Source organism: Panthera leo, chromosome B2 (genome assembly GCF_018350215.1).
Source record: "Panthera leo isolate Ple1 chromosome B2, P.leo_Ple1_pat1.1, whole genome shotgun sequence".
In the NCBI taxonomy this organism is placed as follows: Eukaryota; Metazoa; Chordata; class Mammalia; order Carnivora; family Felidae; genus Panthera; species Panthera leo.
In genome coordinates, this window is record NC_056683.1 from 141,898,522 (window position 1) to 141,915,311 (window position 16,790).

At 40.0% G+C, this 16,790-nt stretch overlaps 1 protein-coding gene across 11 annotated transcripts in view; it reads left to right on the top strand.

Annotated features, from left to right (window-relative positions):
* TULP4 (TUB like protein 4) overlaps positions 1-16,790 on the top strand; it is a 243,338-nt gene that overhangs the window by 158,481 nt on the left and 68,067 nt on the right. For all 11 annotated transcript variants that reach the window (XR_006202924.1, XM_042940183.1, XM_042940178.1 and 8 more), the window contains 2 exons: positions 209-337; positions 14,469-14,630. Coding sequence is in view for 10 of the 11 variants with exons in the window: in XM_042940183.1 (XP_042796117.1) it covers positions 209-337; positions 14,469-14,630 (291 nt within the window). In the remaining variant the exon portion in view is untranslated. The remainder of the gene's footprint in view (positions 1-208; positions 338-14,468; positions 14,631-16,790) is intronic.

Here is a 16,790-nt window from a genome sequence, read left to right on the forward strand (position 1 = left end):
AAGCCTCGTCATGGGAGTCCCGTTTCCTGAGTCTCTGCCACCTGTGGGCCATGCCCTGTCCCCTCTCCTAATCCCCACACCTGCCCTCAGCCATTCATTCCCCTTGACCGTGCCTCCTCTTTAGTTCTGGAATCTCGTCTCTTTGGAGACATACTCCTGGCCCTCTGCTTTAATCCCTGTGGTAAATATCTTCTTGGCTGTTTTCTAGGTTGTGCTGGTGAGGTGGAATGAGCCGTACCAGAAGCTGGCCACGTGTGACGCAGACGGAGGCATATTTGTGTGGATTCAGTACGAAGGGAGGTGGTCCGTGGAACTGGTCAACGACCGAGGGGCTCAGGTGAGTGGGCAGAGCCGCTCCCAGTGAGACATTGCTGGAAACAGAACACAGAGATGGAAACTCTTTCCAGAAACCGGTAGAGTAAAAATAAATGAAACAGAATCCTGCTTTTCGTTCCCCCCGAGTATATCACTTGATGAAAAGAGAAAGATCTTACTTCTTTATTCAACTATTCTGCTGTTGTGAAAACTCTCCAAGTTTTAAGCTTTAATTAAATCTGTGAAATCATTTTTTTTCCATTTGTTGTTGTGATTACATGTTAAATTTGGATCCTCTGAAGTGCTTACGGCATATCACTTTTGTGCTCCCTTTGAAAGGTACTTGCTGTGTGTTGTAATCTTCATAGTTCTCTCCAAGGGAGCTCTTGTGAGCCATTCTCACAACCTGCTTGTCAAGCTGAGTTTTTAACACTCTCTCTGTCAGGTTTCAATTAGCGTGGCCACCTGTTGTCACCCCTCAGCTCTTCCTTTCTCATACAAATTTGTCTCTGCTCTGAGGAAAACAGGTGCTCCAGGGACTCCCTGCTGAGCTGTGCTATTTTTAAACCTGCTCCATAGATTCTTCTGGCTTATGGTACAGATCTGGCTCTCCCACCTCCCCCCTGTGATGATGGGCCACATGGAGCTCCTCTTCTCGGTTGCTTAAGGACACAAGTCCCATCCCTGGGATTTGACCGGAAATTGTGGCTTTGGAACCAAGTCCTCAGGGGACCTTTCTCCATGAGGGCTTTCTCAGACTGTTTTACCACTCCAGGGATGGTTTCCCTGTGACTGCCTTTCTATACATTGCTCAGGAAGTGGATTCTCACCCTCTTTTCCCCCATCTATCGCTTAAATAAGCTGCGAGACCCCCAAGTTTGAAAGATACACCAATGAAGTGAAATGACAGAAAATTGCAAGGAACAAAGATACTATTAGCGGTTACTGTTACAGCTAAGGGTCTTTGTAAGTTGTCATCACAGAAGACAAATCTACCACTAGGTAAAATAGAACATTCTTTTTTGTGTGAGTTTATTTATTTGGTAGAGTAAATGTAATAATTTTGACTGACTCTGAAAAGGCCTTATGAATTCCCTGTACACCTCCATGGAGTGAAGAAAGGAAGAGGTATATCCTGCCCTCTGGTGACTGACCAGCCATTCTGAAATAGAGCCACAGCTGGGGAAATCTCCATGACCATGAGAAGTTCATGTTACCTAGAGGGGAGACATTGTGGTCAAGAGCATGAGCTCTGGAGTCAGACCACACGAGTCTCACTCTATTATTTCTTAGTAGGAGATCCTTCATTCTCTGTGCCTCAGTCTTCTCATCTGTAACATAGGGACTCACATGGTACCTGCTTAGAGAATCACTAGGGGGATTAAATAAGATTAACCGTAGAAAGCACTTATAACACTGTTGATGATCGTTTTTCCCCACATACTGTTCTTGTGCCTGTCGTATTATGAGGTACTACTACTTCGTAACCCCTGACCACAGAACATACCTGCCTGTAAATAGTAGCCATAATGTCATCACCAAAGACTAGCTTCAGGCCTTGAGGCAGCAAGTCTTGATGGCTTTCTGTAAGGTGGAGACTTCTCTGAATTCACCCATAAGGGTCTCTGGAATGCTATAATTCTCCCATCCACCAAAGCGTGAATTCTTTTCCTTAGGCCCAGTGATTGAATTGGATGTGTCTTCAGACTTTGGATGACTACAGTTCTCTAAAGCATTACTCCGAGAAAGACCTGAAGAGGAGCTAGGACAAAGTCCAACTAAGTGCTTGTCTTTTCCATGTGTTCTCTGTCAGTCTTCCCAGGAACCCCATTGAGCAGATGCTGTTCTCAGTTAATAGAAGAAAAAACTCAAGTCAGGGAGGTTGAGCAAGTTGCCCAGGAAGTACATGGGTGGTAAAGCAGAATTTGAACCCAGTTTTGAATCCAGAACACTCTGTCACACTATCTTCTTCTCAGACAAGAAACTTTTTTCTCTTTTAGCAGAAATGCATGTATTCATAGTATATCCAGAAGAGCTCAGACTCCATTACCATCAGAGAGTCTAGCCCCACCAGCCAAGCTTTGCTGTCACCACACTGTTTTCTCCCGAAAGCAGCCTCTCCCGGGACGAAACCTTCTGTCATCTCCATATAGCAGCTGTGTGGTTTCCACCGTCACCATATCCCTCAGCTTTTCTCTTTATTGAGAATTTGGCATAAAAAAGCATTTTAGACACAGGAAAGGGAGAATGAATTCAGACCTGGAGGTGAATGAACTTCTGTGGACCATAGAACACCGGAACCTCCTGGAATCTCACAAATGTCTGCCCCTGCCATATTCAAAAGTAATCACTATATCTATGATATGATCTAGATTTATATATAATTTTGCTGTCTGGAACTCTGATCCCTCAAACCTCGAAACCCGCTAAGCAGTTGTCAGCAGTAAACACTTACATCTGGGAAAGGTTTCGCTTCTTTGAATTGTGTTGGCATCAGAATTTATCTGAGCAGAGAAACACCGTGCACTGGCGATGATGAATCACTGATTGAGGAAGTAGTGGCTGGCTGCACCTGAAACAGAACCTGGTGGGAGGAAGGACAGTTTCGTGGCTGGGAAGACGAGGATCCTTGAAATCTGCTCGGAAAAAAAGAATGCTTTTTAGAGGGAATGACAGGTGATCCACGTCGCCCAGCGTGACTTGTACTGTCACAAAGGCATCAGACATTCGGCAAAAGCTAAGTGATGCTTTAACAACTTCTTTTTCAGGAAATGATTACGAGTCCTTTATTTCAAAAGTGAGTCTGGAACAGTGTGTGCATTGTTGTGTAAGATTAGTCACCAGGCGTGGCCGTGTCCCGCACAGGTACTGGCCACTGTGATGAAAGCTGCCTCGGGCTGAGGTCTGACCAGGCTGGTGCCGAGACACAGTTAATCCACGTCTGACAACACGTTCCGTGAGGCAAGAGCCCGCAGGCCTGTGCCACTGAAAGGCAACTAGGAGGGCGGCTTCCTGCTTATTTTCTTTACAGCACTGGGTATCAGTTCCCTTGTTTTTGTCTTTCCAGTTGTGGTATATTTTTACCACCTGTGCTGACCTAATTCAATAAACCCAATTCATTCATGGAAACATCTTTTGTTATTATTTTCTATGACTGCAAGACTGGTGGTGTCTTGGCGAAGCTTCTTTTCACTGGCTAAACTCTTCACCCTCTACTAGGATGTTTTTCTTTTTAGTACGGATCTCTTCCAGGATAAATGAGTCAGAATGCTTGTAAATAAGTAGCACTACACTTGAAAATTGAAAAAACCTTAAATTTTATTGCAGAATTCATGGGTTGTCTCTAGAAAATGTTTTCAGTTCTTAAGAAAAACTACACAGTGTAGTTAGTTGAAACATAGGGTCAGTGAAACCAGGGTCCCGAGTTCACCCTGGCAACCTGCTCTTTTCAGTAACCTCAGGCCAGCTGTTCAAGAGCTGTCTTACAAATCCATGCCGTTGTCTCGGTGGGGACATGCTAACCACTGAACACCAACCTATAACCTCTGCTGGGAAAACAGCAAATGTTCGTGTCCTTTTGGTGTTTGTTCATTTATTTTATTTTTATCTGAAATGTGATATATCCAGTAATGTCACCGATTTTAAAGAAAGTTAAACATTTCCAAGTAAAAGCAACCTATAACACTTTTATGAATGAAAAGGTAGACGTAACTCTAGAGATTACCAGGTAATCAAAGGTAATGAAAAGATGCCTAGATAATTCACTGGGAGGAAACAATAGTCTTTTTTTCAATTGAGTTGTAATCGGCATATAATGTTATATTAGTTTAAGTATACAATATAATGATTTGATATTTGTACAAACGGTTGACCTTTGAACAACTGCAGTTTGAACTGCACAGGTCTCCTTACACATACATGGGTGTTTTTTTTCCCCCAACAAATACAGAACAGATGGAAGGGGCGGGGCAAGCTAAGATGCTGGAGTGGTAGCAGGACCCTAGGCTTGTCTCATCCCTCAAACACAGCTAGATAACTATCAGATCATTCTGAACACCCAAGAAATCGACCTGAGGGCTGATAGAACAAAGTGCATAGCTAAAGGGAGAGAAGAGGCCACATCCAGGAAGGTAGGAAGTACAGAGACATGGTTTGGGGGAGAAATGGGGAGAAGTGGATTGCGGCGGCTGCAGAGGGGAGGGAGCCTTGGTCGTGGAGAGAGGTGAGAAAGAGAGAGAGGGGAAGAGGAGTACACAGGGGATCACACAAGGAAAACACTTCCCCAGAGCCATTGGTTGGGAAAATGAGAGGCTGATTTTCGTGAGTTTTTGCAACCAACTCAAAGCCTGGAGTTTCAGAGGTCTGTGATGTGGCTAGGATAGAGCCCTGAGAGCACTGCCCTGCTCCTGGAGAGAAGGCAGGCAGGTAACTCGGGGGCAGATGGCATGGTGTGCGGATTGCCTAAGATTCACAGGGAGAGACTGTTCCCCCTTCTTGGAGCACATCTGTGAGTGGTGGCATTGCCCCTCTGGGGACAGAAGAGCCCGGCGGGTGCCATTTCCCTCTCCCACCCCTCAGCATAGGCTCAGAGACACCTGCTGAGGGTAGCTAACCTGGACACTGACTGTTTAACCTGCTTTGCTCCAAATCCTATGCCCTTGCACTCTGATGTCAAACTGCCCTTCTGGGTCAAACCTGCATCGGTCCCAGGGCAGCAAGACCCTTCCCCAGAAGAGCAGTGCAGGTCCCTGTCATGCCAGGTCCTTAAAGTTTGGAATTTAAAATTTTTATTTTTGGGAGAGAGATAGAGACAGAGTGCAAGTGGGGGAGGGACAGAGAGAGGGAGACAGGATCCAAAGCAGGCTCAGAGCTGTCAGCACAGAGCGCAATGTGGGGCTCAAACTCACGAACCATGAGATCATGACCTGAGCCAAAGTCAGACACTCAACTGACTGAGCCACCCAAGTGCCCCTAAAGTTTGGAATTTTAAAAGTCAGCAGATTTGGCTGGAATAGAGAGCCCAAAGTGCACTGTGCTGCCCTAGGCAGGCAAGCAACCTGGACACAGACAGTGTGAAAACAGTGATCTGGAAAATGCCTAGGACACACGATAGGAAATTATTCACTCTTCTGAGAGGGCTTTCCTGAGAACAGCAAGTATGGACCACCCCCCTCTTGGAACAAAGGACCTGGCTGGTGCCATTTCCCTCCCCTGTCCCTCAGCATAAATCAACTTCACTGAAAAGCACAGCACCAACACTGGCTGACTAACCTGCTTAGTCAGCCAGCCCTGCCCCTGTGCTCTGCAAGTGTGCCTAAGGATCAGTGCAGCGGGCCCCTTCCCCAGAAGACCACCAGAAACCCCCACTTGTATCATGTCTTCTGACCATAGAGTTCTACAAGGCTTCAGTTCTAGTAGAAGTAGCATCAGGTCTCATTTAACAAACAGACCGGGCACACCTAGTTCAGACTGGCCACACTATGGCCAAAGTCCAAACACTGCCCATCTACAGAGGAGAGCCTCTGTAGCTGACTGACCTGAGGGATAGAGAAGCCAGAACGCAGCAGCAGACTACATGCAACACACACCAGAGATACTTCCTGAAGCGTTAGGCCCTGGACATTACGTGACCTCTTCATAAAGCCATTACTCTCAGGAATAGGGAACATAATGAGCTTTTCTAACACAAAAAGAAGACAGAGACCTAGACAAAATACGAAGACAGAGGAATTCATCCCAAAAGAAAGAACAAGAAAAGGTCACAGCTAGAGCTGTAAACAAAACAGATCTAAGTAATATGCCTCATGCAGAATTTAAAGTAACAGTTGTAAGGATACCCTACCAGGCTTGAGAAGAGTATGGAAGATACCAGGGAGACCCTTACTGCAGAGATAAAAGAGCTAAAATACAATCAGGCAGAAATGAAAGATGCAACATCTAAGATTTGAAACTGACCAGATATAATGACCACAAGGATGGAAGAGTCAGAAGAACAAATAAGTGATATAGAAGATAGAATTATGGAAAATAATGAAGCTGAACAAAAGAGGGAAAGAAAAACTGTGGATCACAAGAGTTGACTTAGGGAACTCCATGACTCCATCAAACATAATAACATTTGTGTCATAGGAGTCCCAGAAGAAGAAGAGAGAAAAAGGGGCAGAAGTTTTTTTTGAAGAAATCATAGCTGAAAACCTCTCTAACCTGGGGAAGGAAACAGACATCCAAATCCAGGAGGCACAAAGAATTCCCAACAAGATCAACAAAAGCAGGCTAATGCCAAGATATATTGTAGTTAAGTTTGCAAAATACAGTGATAAAGAAAATGTCCTAAAAGCAGCAAGACAAAAGAAGTCCCTTACTCACAAGGCAAGTGCTATAACATTGGCAGCAGATCTTTCCACAGAAACTTGGCAAACCAGAAGTTCAGCCCACTGAATGGGAAAAATCTGCAGCCAAGAATACCCTATCCAGCAAGACTATCATTCAAGATGGAAGGAGAGATGAAGAGTTTCCCAGACAAACGAAAACTAAAGGAGTTCGTGACCACTAAACCATCCCTGGAGGAAATATTAAAGGAGACGCTTTGAGTGGGAGGGAAAAGACCAAAAGTGACAAAAGACAAGAGAGGACCAGAGGAAATCTCCAGAAACAGCAACAAAAAAAGTAATAAAATGGCTCTAAGTACATATCAGTAATTATGCTGAATGTAAATGGACTAAATGCTCCAATCAAAAGACAAAGAGTGTCAGAATGAATTTAAAAAAGACCCAACTATATGCTGCCTACAAGAGATTTGAGACCTAAAGACATCTGTGCATTTAAAGTGAGGGGAGGGAGAAATATTTATCATGCAAATTGATGTCAAAAGAAAGCCAGAGTAACAATACTTACATCAAACAAACTAGATTTAAACCAAAGACTGGGGTGCCTGGGTGGTGCAGTTAGTTAAGCATCCGACTCTTGATCTCGGCTCAGGTCATGATCTCACGTTTCTTGAGTTCAAGCCCTACATCAGGCTTTGTGCTGATGGTATGGAGCCTGTTTGGGATTCTGTCTCTCCTTCTCTCTTCCCCCTCCCTGCTTATGCTTTTTCTCTCCCTCTCCCTTCCTCCTTCCCTCCCTCCCTCCCTCTCTCACTCTCACTCTCTCCCTCAAAAGTAAATAAATAAACTTAAAAACCAACAGACTGTAACGAGTTGGAAAAGGGCACTAGATCATAATAAAGGGGACTATCCAACAAGAAGATCTAACAATTGTAAATATTTATGACCTCAACTTGGAAGCACCCAAATATATAAAACACTTAATAACAAACATAAAGGAATTCATTGATAATAATACAATAATAGTAGGGACTTAAACACCCCACTTATAGCAATGGACAGATCATCTAAACAGAAAATCAACAAAGAAACAATGACTTCGAATACCACACTGGACCAGATGGACTTAACGGATACATTAAGAACATTTCATCCTATAGCAGCAGAATACACATTGTTTTTGAGTGCACATGGGACATTCTCCTGAATAGATCACATACTGGATCACAAATCAGCCCTCAACAAGTACAGAAAGATTGAGATCCTACCATGCATATTTTCAGACCACAACACTATGAAACTTGAAGTCAACTACAAGAAAAAAATTGGAAAGATTATAAATACATGTAGGTTAAAGAACATCCTACTAAAGAGTGATTGGGTTAAGCAGTCGTTCTTTAAATAATGAAAACACCACACTCCAAAACTTTTAGGATGCAGCAAAGGCAATCCTAAGAGGCAAGTATATTGCAATATGGTCCTACCTCAAGAAGCAAGAAAACTCTCAATACACATTCTAATCTTATACCTAATGGAGCTAGAAAAAGAACAACAAATGAAGCCTAAAGCCAGCAGAAGGTAAATAATAAAGATTAGAGCAGAAATAAATGATACAGAAACTTAAAAAAAATGGAGGAACAAATCAATGAAACCAAGACCTGGTTCTTTGAAAAAATTAATGTTAACTGATAAACCCCTAAGCCAGTCTTATGAAAAAGAAAAGAGAAAGGACCCAAATAAATGAAATCACAAATGAGAAAAGAGAAATAACAACCAACCACACAGAAATACAATAAGAAAATATTATGAAAAATTATATGCCAACAAATTGGACAATCTGGAAGAAATGGATAAATTCTAGAAATATAAGCAATATAAATATAAAATTTATATTTATATTGCTAAATATAAAAGCAATATAAAACATATAAAAAAGTGAAACTGTAAGAAATAAAAAAAACTTGTACAGACTGATAACCAGTAAAGAAATTGAATCTGTAATCAGAAATCCCCCAACAAACAAAAGTCCAGGGCCAGATGGCTTCAAGGGAATTCTACCAAACTTTTAAAGAAGAGTTAATACCTGCTCTTCTCAAACTATTCCAAAAAATATAAATGGAAGGAAAATTTCTAAACTCATTCTGTAAGGCCAGCATTATCCTGATTCCACAACCAGACAAAGACATCACTAAAAAAGAAAACTACAGGCCAATATCCCTGATGAACATGGATGCAAAAATTCTCAACAAAATACTAGCAAATCGAATCCAACAGTACATTAAAAGAATCATTCATCATGATCAAGTAGGATTTATTCCTGGCTGCAAGGATGGTTCAAGATTTGCATTAATTAAAGAAAGGGTAAGAACCATATGATCCTCTCAAAAGATGCAGAAAAGCATTTGACAAAGTACAGTATCCATTCATGATAAAGACTCAGCAAAGTAGGTTTAGAGGGAACATAATAAAAACCCACATCCTCATCCTCAATGAGGAAAACCTGGAAGGTTTTTCCCTAAGGTCAGGAACAAGACAGATGTTCACTCTCACCATTGTTATTTAATATAGTACTGGAAGTCCTAGCCTCAGCAGTCAGACAACAAAAGAAGTAAAAGGCATCCAGATCGACAAGGAAGATGTCAAACTCTTACTATTTGCAGATGACATGATGTTCTATATGGAAAACCCAAAAGACACTACCACAAAATTGCTGGAACTGATATATGAGTTCAGTAATGTCCCAGGATACAAAATCTGTACAGAAACCTGTTGCATTTCTATGCACCAATAATGAAGCAGCAGAAAGGGAAATCAAGGAATTGATCCTATTTACAATTGCAGCAAAAACCTAATATACCTAGGAATAAATCTAACTAAAGAGGCAAAAAGATCTATACTCTGAAAAATTATAAAACACTGATGAAAGAAAGTGAAGATGACAGAAAGAAATGGAAAAACTTTCCATGCTCATGAATTGGAAGAACAAATATTGTTAAAATGTCTGTACTACCCAATGCATTCTACACATTTAATCCAATCCCTAGCAAAATACCACAACCATTTTTCACAGAGCTAGAACAGACCATCCTAAAACTGGTGTGAAACCACATAGCAAAGCAATCTTGAAAGAGAAAAGAAAAGCCAGAGGCATCACTTCAAAACTGTAGTCATCAAGGCAGTATGGTTCTGGCATAAAAACATACATTGATCAATGGAGCAAAGTAGAAAACCCAGAAATGAACCCGTAACTATATGGTCAACTAATCTTTGATGAAGAAGAAAGAATATCCAGTGGAGAAAAGACAGTCTCTTCAACAAATGGTGCTGGGAAAACTGGGCAGCTACATGCAGAAGAATGAAACTGGACCACTTTCTTACACCATACACAAAAATAAACCCAAAATAGATGAAAGACCTAACTGTGAGACAGGAAGACATCAAAATCCTAGAGGAGAACCCCTTTGACCTTGGCTGGGGCAACTCCTTACTAGACATATCACCAGAGGCAAGGGAAGCAGAAGCAAAAGTGAACTATTGGGACTTCATCAAGATAAAAAGCTTCTGCACAGTGAAGGAAATGATCAACAAAACTAAAAGGCTTCAGAAAGGGTGAATATATTTGCAAATGACATCTGATTAAGGATTAGTATCCAAAATATAAATATAAATAAAGAACTTATCAAACTCAACACCCAAAAAACAAATAATCCAGTGAAGAAATGGGCAAAAGACATGAATAGATACTTCTCCAAAGAAGACATCCAGATGGCTAACAGACACATGAAAAGATGCTCAACACCACTTATCATCAGGGAAAAGCAAACCAAAACTACAATGAGATATCACCTCACACCTGTCAGAATGGCTAAAATTAACAATACAGAAAACAACAGGTGTTGGTGAGGATGTGGATAAAGGGGAACCCTCCTACACTCTTGGATGGAATGTATACTGGTGAGGCCAGTCTGGAAAACAGTGTGAAGATTCCTCAGAAAGTTAAAAATAGGGGTGCCTGGGTGGCTCAGTTGGTTAAATGTCTGACTTCAGCTCAGGTCACAATTTCACGGTTCATGGGTTTGAACCCTACGTCAGGCTCTGTGCTGACAGCTCAGAGCCTGGAGCCTGCTTCAGATTCTGTGTCTCGCTCTCTCTGCGCCTCTTCACTCATGCTCTGTCTCTCTCTGTCTCTCAAAAGTGAATAAACGTTAAAATTTTTTTTTAAAGTTACGAATAGGTCTACCCTACAGTCCAGCAATTGCACGAGTAGGTATTTGTATCTAAAGGATACAAAAATACTGATTAAAAGGGATACGTACACCCCAATGTTTATAGCAGCACTATCAACAATAGCCAAAGTATGGAAAGACCCCAAACGTCCATTGCATGGTGAATGAATAAAGAAGATGTGGGGAGTGTGTGTGTGTGTATACATATGTATAATATACATACATATATATATGTATACGTATATATGTGTGTGTGTGTGTGTGTGTGTGTGTGTGTGTGTATTCCACACACACAGTGGAATACTACTCATTTACCATTACCATTTGCAAAAACATGGATGGAACTAGAATACATTGTGCTAAGTGAAATAAATCCATCAAAGAAAGACAAATGCCATATGATTTTAATCATATGTGGAATTTAAGAAACAAAACAGATGGAATAGGGGGAATAAAAAAGAGAGGCAAACCTGAGAACAGACTCTTAACTATAGAGAACAAACTGAGGGTTGCTGGAGGGGAGGTGGGTAAGGGGATGGGTTAAATTGGTGATGGGTATTACGGAGGGCACTTGTGATGAACACTGGGTGTTGTATATAAGTGAATCACTTATTTTACACCAGAATCTACATGAATCACTAAATTCTACACCAGAAACTAATATTACACTGTATGTAAACTAATTGGAATTTAAATAAAAACTTTAAAAAGAAAAAAAATATACGGTACTTTAAATGTATTTTCTGTTCCTTATGATTTGGTTAATAACATTTTCTCTAGCTCACTAGATTGCAAAAATACAGTATATAATAGGTAAAACATACAAAATATGTATTAATTGACTGCTTTTGCTATTGATAAGGCTTCTGGTCAATAGTAGGCTATTAGTAGTTAAGTTTGGGGGAAGTCAAAGTTACACATGGATTTTCAGCTTTGCAGGGCATCAGCAACCCCTAAGCTCTTAGTTGTTCAAAGGTCAACTGTATTGTGAAAGGATCACCGCAGTAAGTCTAGGTAACATCTGGGGAATTTTCTTTTTCACAAATGGTGCTGAAACAATTGCATATCTGTATTTAAAAACAAAAACAAAACAAAACAAAAAACCACCTTGATTCTGACCTCATACTCTACACAAAAATTAACTGTAAGTAAATCACAGATATAAATGTAAAAACTAAATTTCTCTGTAAACCTTGGGTTTGAAACCTTGGATTAAGTAAAGATTCAATGGATTGGACACAAAAAGCGTGAATCATAAAAGAAAAAAAAATATTGACACTGGACTTCATCAAAATTTAAGATTTTCACTTTTTGAAAGATACCATTAAGCAAATGAAAAGGCAAGCCACAGAGTAAGAGAAATTATTTGCAGCACACATATCTTATAAAGGATTGTATATAGAATTTTTATAACAAAATAAGGTTGGAAGCTTATATATATCCATATGTATGTAGACATATTGTATACATCTATGTGAGTATTCATACATACACATAACACATATATATGAGTGGATGGGGAATAGGTACACATAGCAAGGAATTTGAACAGACATGTCCCTAAAGATGATGTGCAAATGATCAATAAGTACATGAAATGATACTCACCGTGACTACATTGGAGAAATGCAAATTAGGAACAGTGTCCTACCACTGCATACTTACTAGAATAGCTAAAACAAAAGAGACTGACAACACCAAGTGCTGGTGAGGAGTGAACCTACTAATGCTCTCATACACTGTTGCAGGGAGTGTAAAATGGCATAACCACTTTGGAAAATAATTTAGTAATTTCTTATGCATTTAAACATGCTTACCATATGATCTAGCAATTAATTCCACTCTCAGGTATTCACTCAGGAGAAATGAAACCACGCATCTACCAAAGGTCTTACACATGCATGTTCATAGCAGTTTTATAGTAGCCAAATACTGGAAGCAACCTAAATGCCTGGCAATTTGGGTGGATAAATAAGTTGTGGTATATTTATATAATGAAATACTACTCTTCATGAAAAGGAATGAACTGCCGATGCACACAAGAATTTAGAATACTCTTAAACTATTGTACTGAGTAAAGGCAGGCATACACAAAAGTGAGCATACTATACAGTTCCCTTCATGTAAAATTCAAGAAGAAGCAACTAGTGAGAGAAATCAGATCACTGGTTGCCTTGAACCAAGGATGAGCATAGGGGATTGACTGCTGAGAACTTTATTTAATGTATACAAATTATAGCTCAATGAAGTTGATTTTTAAAAAGATAATAAATACTATCATCAGCTACTTGCCAACAATTTGGAAAACTTACATGAACTGGAAAAAATTTTTTTAGTAACTTAATAGAACTGACTCAAGAGGAAATAAAAAGCTTAACAGCTTGACTTGTACTAAAACTACTGAGTACATTGAAGCAATGGTTAAAAATCTTCCCACAAAAAAATTCATATGCATAGGCATGTTATACCCAACTTTCATGCAATAGGCTATCCCAGTTTATACCAATTGTTCCAGGCAGTGGAAAAGGAAGGAGTACTCTCCAACTCATTCTGAGAGATCAATATAACTTTGAGAAATCCAGATACAAAGACATTATCAAAAAGGAAATCCTAAGTTTGTTTCACTCATGAATACAGCTGTAGAAATTCTGAACTCATCAGTAAATCAACTTCAACTGTGTGTATCAAAGACAATACTTCATCTCCAGGTTGGGCTAGTTGTAGGCATGCAAGGGTAGTATAATTTGAGGAAGTCAGTAGAAGCAATTTACTTCATTAATAGATTAAAAGATTTTTAAAATGGGCTTATTTGAATAAATACAATGAACGCATCAAACAACACCCAAGTCTGCGTAATTTTTCCAGTTAAATTATCATTATTTTTTACTTTAGAGAGAGTCTCTAGAGAGCATGAGCAAGGGAGAGGGGTAGAGGGAAAGAGAGAGAATCTTAAGCAGATCCACGCTTAGTGTGGAGTCCGATACAGGGTTTGATCCCATGACCCTGGGATCATGACCTGAGGCAAAATCAAGAGTCGGATGCTCAGCCGACGGAGCCACCCAGGCACCCCTAAGTTATTTTTTCATTTTGATTAAGGGAATATTATTAGCAAGGCTGAGTACGGTATATAACCAAAAACTGAGAACTTTCCTATTTTGATAGGTGACCCAGAGACACTAATGGCAAATCTGTTACCATAGGTGGGAGACCATAGAACAATGGTAAAAAGCAAGGACACTGGATCCATACAACCCTGGGTCATCCTTAACACTGCCATTCACCTTGTGTATGATCAAGGATAAGTTACTTATCCCTTCTGTGTCTGTTTTCTCTGGAAAATGGGCATGATAATCCCTCCCATGAACAAAGCTTGAAGAATTACCATGTGTGAAACACTTAGCTCTCTTCACTGACACTTGCTTTTCAAATGAAGTCTTTTGTATTATATGTTAGTGTTACAGTACATATGATGTATTTATGCACTGTTCTCTTTAAGACCATCTAACTCTTAGCCAAAGGCTAAGTTAATGACTATAGCCTTTGCTAAAAGTGATTTCCCTTTCAGATTAAGTGACATCTTGTGTCTATGTGTGTCTCAAAGGTGAGTGATTTCACATGGAGCCACGATGGAACTCAAGCACTTATTTCATATCGAGATGGGTTTGTCCTGGTTGGTTCTGTCAGCGGACAAAGACACTGGTCATCTGAGATAAACCTGGAGAGTCAAATCACATGTGGCATATGGACTCCTGATGACCAACAGGTAAAGCCTCTTGATTATGGGTGTGTAATGAACGTTAAAACCATGTGAGCTGAGGAGGAAATGAATTGATTGCATAAAATCATATAGGGAAGGGAATGGGGAGGGGGAAGCTGACTCAGAAGCCTCTTAAAGAATCACAAAGATAAACAACAGTGAATATGTCCAGGTAAAAATTAAAACTTTAAGTGAACCATAGATGGGAGAAATAATATTTCCCACCAAATGGTAAACACTGAGTTAACATTTTAATTATGGAAAATATTCATACAGATGTACTTTTTTCAAAATGTTTTTATTTATTCTTGAGAGAGGGAGGGAGAGAGAGCAAGAGCAGGGGAGGGGCAGAGAGAGAGAGGGAGACACAGAATCCGAAGCAGGCTCCAAGCTCCAGGCTGTCAGCAGAGAGCCCAACGTGGGGCGCAAGCTCACGAAGCATGAGCTCATGACCTGAGCTGAAGTTGACGTTTAACCGACTGAGCCACCCAGGCGCCCCCAGATGTACTTTTAAATCTGCGTAAATAGCCAGTTGGTAAATGGATAATGGGCATAATGATTCACAAAAGAAGTTCAACTAGTCAGTAATCATATGGTGGAAAAATATACATTTTCAGGGAAAAAAATGCAAAATAACATAGGAAATAGTTTCACTTATTAGCCAAAAAATAATAAAATGATACAGATGATTTCCTGGTTAATGATAAGAGTTCAGTTAAAGGATTCTTACCATTGCAGGTAATAATGTCTATTACCTTTAGGGAAGGAATATGGCAGAATATGTCAGAAGTCTAAAAAAATTATTGCCCACTTTGACCTGGTAATATACTTTAGGAATTTATCTAAAAACAAAAAGGAAGAAAATAAAAGTTACAGTCATTAAAACATTATTTGTGATAGTAAAAATTTGGCAACAGCCTACTTGTCTAAAAATAGACTGGGTAAGTAAACTGTGGTATTACCACTTAAAGGATTATACAGTTTAAGTTCAGGAAATTATGGATTGTGGTTACAAAGAGAGTGTAATAATCTGGAAGAGTTGTTATGATATAATGTTGAGGGGAAAAATCAGGATATGAAATGGTGTATGTGGTATAAGATTATCACGTCATTAAACAACCAAAAGAAACCCATCCATTTACTTAAAAGACCTGAAAGGAAACAAGACGCCACAGGTAGGTTGTTTTATGGTGATGAGCTTTAGGGTCATTTTCTAAAATTCGTTTTAAAACCCATTTTAAAATTTTCTTTAATGTATCTGTTTTACTTTCATGATAAAATAATATAGAATAACCTAATAAAATTATATATTGATAATACATTTTTTTAACATTTATTTCATTTTGAGAGTGAGGGCATGTACGTGCACACGAGCGGGAAAGGGGCAAAGAGAGAGAAGAGGGAGGATCCCAAGGAAGCTCTGCACTGTCAGGACAGAGCCCGATGTGAGATCCTGACCTGAGCCGAAATCAAGAACAGAAACTTAACTGACTGAGCCACTGAGGCACCTCTGATAATTCATTTTTAATTTTTTTTTTCAACGTTTTTTATTTATTTTTGGGACAGAGAGAGACAGAGCATGAACGGGGGAGGGGAAGAGAGAGAGGGAGACACAGAATCGGAAACAGGCTCCAGGCTCCGAGCCATCAGCCCAGAGCCTGACGCGGGGCTCGAACTCAACGGACCGCGAGATCGTGACCTGGCTGAAGTCGGACGCTTAACCGACTGCGCCACCCAGGCGCCCCTGATAATTCATTTTTAAATAAAAGATAATAATAATTTATTTTTTACAAATGGTGCCGGAGGTCAGCTCCAGCAACCAGGGGTTCCTGAAGGAAGAACGGCGTCAGTGAAAATAAAACAAAACTAAAATAAAAACAGAAAATAAAAATGGACACAGACAACAGCAGTGTGTTGAACTGGCCGATTTATTGTAGCAAACATGGCATTATATTTGCTAGTGATTTCCCTGTGGCGTACGTCATCTATGTTTTTCTAACATTCCCTAACTTTGAAAATGTTCCTATGTGTAATCAACCTTTAAGAAATAACATGGCGATTTCCCCCTAACTCTTCCCGCATACCCTTTGATTATTGATTACTTTCTTACATTATTCCATTATGCATCTGTGTTTATCTATAATCTACAAAGCATTTGCTTTGCTG